Raw genomic sequence first — 3072 nt, 5'->3', positions numbered from 1 at the left:
AGTTATTAGAAATCGCGGCCGCCGTTTAATGTGCTGTTCCGCGATGAAAACCAGCTTTAAGCAACGGCGTAGTCGAACGGTACACACTCGGTAAGTAATCCTATAATTTTTTGTTTATAGCGTAGTTTATACGGATTATTCCCAAAAAATTATACGTGTTTTGGAAATGTTGAGTGGAATTAGTCTAGAATCGGTTAATTTTATAGAAGAAAACCTTTCAAACAGCCTTAGTCCGTAAAGTTCCCACCTATCGGGCTGCGAATGGCTCATGTATTTAATCATTCCTACAACGTAATTTTCGGTTAGCGTGGAACGTATCTAAGCGTTATAGGGGGGTCTACTGTAAAACAACACAACACTTCTAATTTGTCATGACTGAGTAATTTATACAGGTTTTAATTGTAAGAAATTTTCTTTATTGTATACAGGTATATTGACTAACTTTAATTTTCTTATAAAGAACTTTTAGATGTGTATATGAACAACAATATAATTTATATTTTCACATATATGCAAAAACCTACCTAGAGAAAGACCAAGTTGAATTGTCCTATCTTTCACTTGAACTGAAGAATGCTTAACAGTTAAGCAATGTTGATAATAAGCATCTGCTAAATGCTCAGATGTATGAGCACCATGATCCATTAAAGCTTGAAAACAGTGATGTAGAAGATGACTGAAAAATAGTTTAATTTATAAATTTAAAATTAAATAGTATTATTGTATTTATTTAATTAAAATTATATAAACTGTTTGCAATTTTGTTGCCATTATTTCATATTACTTTTATATACAAACATTCATGAAAATTCATATAGAAAACTAAATGTAAGTGTTAATCTTTTAAAAATTCTAGTGATAGTATTCATTATGTAAATAATCAACTTTCAATCATCAAGTTATGTCATATTAAATTTTTATCAATCTAGCAGCAGAGTAAATGAATTCCTAGTTCTGCAGATCACAGATACGAATCTTGTATTAGGCACAAATAGACTAGTCGCTACAAAGAATCTTTTCATGGCCACGATGTATTTACTTCCATTCTGGCAAGATAAGTTAGTGCAAAGGTCAATTGAATTTCCTTGCCAAATGCAAACAACTGCTGGTTGTGGCTGATCTTATCCAGATGACAATACACCAACTTTCTCAGTATCTTCCACACTATGCAATAGAATATATAAGACTGCTGTAACACTACACACACTATTGGAACCTGTAACATTATTCATTGACTGTTCAAAGTTGTAGTGACATTTTCAACAACTTATGAAGTAATAGCTTTGTGGTAAACTTTCAGATCTCATTTTCTCAAATCAAGTTATCTTTTCCTGATAACTTTGAGTAGTGATTCTCAGAGTAAACTCTGACAAAGACAAAATTTCCAAAGTACAGCCACAGTATTATCGCCATTTTTATAAAACAGCTTTACAAGAAAATGATGGCCACCATTTTCTATTTATAGCACACATTTAGAGCTATGGTGGCAAGATGATGGCCACTATAGCTATAAATGTGTCAATCAACAGCTGTGGTCACTTATATCCAGAACCTGGCTACAACACACATGCTTATGCATTCATTATACTTCAACTTCATATATCATTTCTATCAAATAAATGTTTATGCTTTAAAAATGATATACAATAGTAAAAATTCTTTATGTACAGCCACATATCAAGGATAAACTCAATATAAGAAGTTAAATTCATTATAAGTTTAATTATAATGATAATCATATATAAGTTTAACTAAACAGCATTCATTTCACTATGGTGATGTGCCATTGTGATGGCTAGAGTTAAATATGCAAATTCACCAGTAGTGTTGTAAATGTGTTAATTTCCAAGTACAATTTCAAACAGACATATTAGATGCAACTTCATTACCCTTTTCCACAATATTATCAAGAATATTTGACAGATTGACTTCTGTTGAACTCACTGAAGTCAAGAAAACTCTATAGGTTTTTGAGGTGATCCTACTCCATTGCTTCATATCTAGTTGTATTTTTTACTTGTTCCTACAATTATCTATTATCTTCTATCATTATTGGTAGTTCCACCTGTCAGATCAATGTCCATATCTTAAATAGTTAATTGTAATTGGTCACAAGTCATTTTAGCATCTGATATAATCTTTAAAATATCCAACATCCTTCTTTTTTGCATAATATTTTTTAAACAATCTCCCTTAATTGGTTCTAGTTTATGGACAAAAGTGTTTGTGCATAGTTTAGCTTGTATGAAAGAAAGTCCACCGAGGAGAAAAATATTATAATTTCTGAAATGCATCTGGGTAAAATAAGTAAAAAGTCATTGATTGGCTAGTATTTTCAGAATCTGTGGATGTGATAATTCCTAGAAAATAATGGTGTCTGAACTAGTTATATATTGAAATTTTTAAAAAACAGAATACAAGCAGAGGGATAAATCATATATACATTTATAAATATTCAAAGAAAATACAGTTTTTGTTAAAATATACTTTTTGGATAAATATTTTTTAAGTAATAATAAAATTTTGCATTACAAAAAAAAATTGAGCCTTTTTTTAATGAGGTGCAAAAGCGTGATCTGATGACCTTGACTTACAGAAATGAAAAAAGTTAAAATCTCTACTCTGATGGTATAAATCCAAATTATAATCTTTGACTTCTGTCTGATACTTAACACTGAGACCATGCTTGTGAAACAACTTAGCAAATAGTTGGTGAATAGAATTGTTTTATTCTATTCACCAACTGTTTAGGAATATAGTAACAACATGAAGGTCTAGTTGCTGTTCACCTTCATGTCATTACTAAAAGCTTACTGTTGTCATAATCATAAAATAACATTTGTATACAAAAATAAAATATAATTGTAAAAATTTAAACAGAATTTAAAAGCTTTATCTTATGAAAATACATTAGCAATACCAACAGCAAGTAAATAACATCTAATGAATCAAAAATAAAAATTCTTTACAAGAATATTGAAGTTTTTTTTGTTAATCATTATATTTTGGCCTGTATTAATACCTGTATTAATATGAATGTGAACTAATTTTTCAAGACATGATCAATAACAG

At 29.6% G+C, this 3072-nt stretch overlaps 1 protein-coding gene across 1 annotated transcript in view; it reads right to left on the bottom strand.

Annotated features, from left to right (window-relative positions):
- The window catches only part of LOC111617081 (amyloid protein-binding protein 2-like), a 6279-nt gene extending 5584 nt beyond the window's left edge, over positions 1-695 (bottom strand). Inside the window, exon 1 of the mRNA XM_023358417.1 lies at positions 525-695. Coding sequence (XP_023214185.1) covers positions 525-645 — 121 coding nt within the window. The 5' untranslated portion in view covers positions 646-695. The remainder of the gene's footprint in view (positions 1-524) is intronic.
- Between the last annotated feature and the right edge of the window lie 2377 nt (positions 696-3072).

This window comes from Centruroides sculpturatus, unplaced genomic scaffold (assembly GCF_000671375.1).
Source record: "Centruroides sculpturatus isolate CEXI.00-Female unplaced genomic scaffold, Cexi_2.0 scaffold3733, whole genome shotgun sequence".
NCBI classification, from domain to species: domain Eukaryota; kingdom Metazoa; phylum Arthropoda; class Arachnida; order Scorpiones; family Buthidae; genus Centruroides; species Centruroides sculpturatus.
The sequence above is the reverse complement of the archived record's forward strand: the minus strand, read 5'-3'. Positions and strand labels throughout refer to the sequence as shown.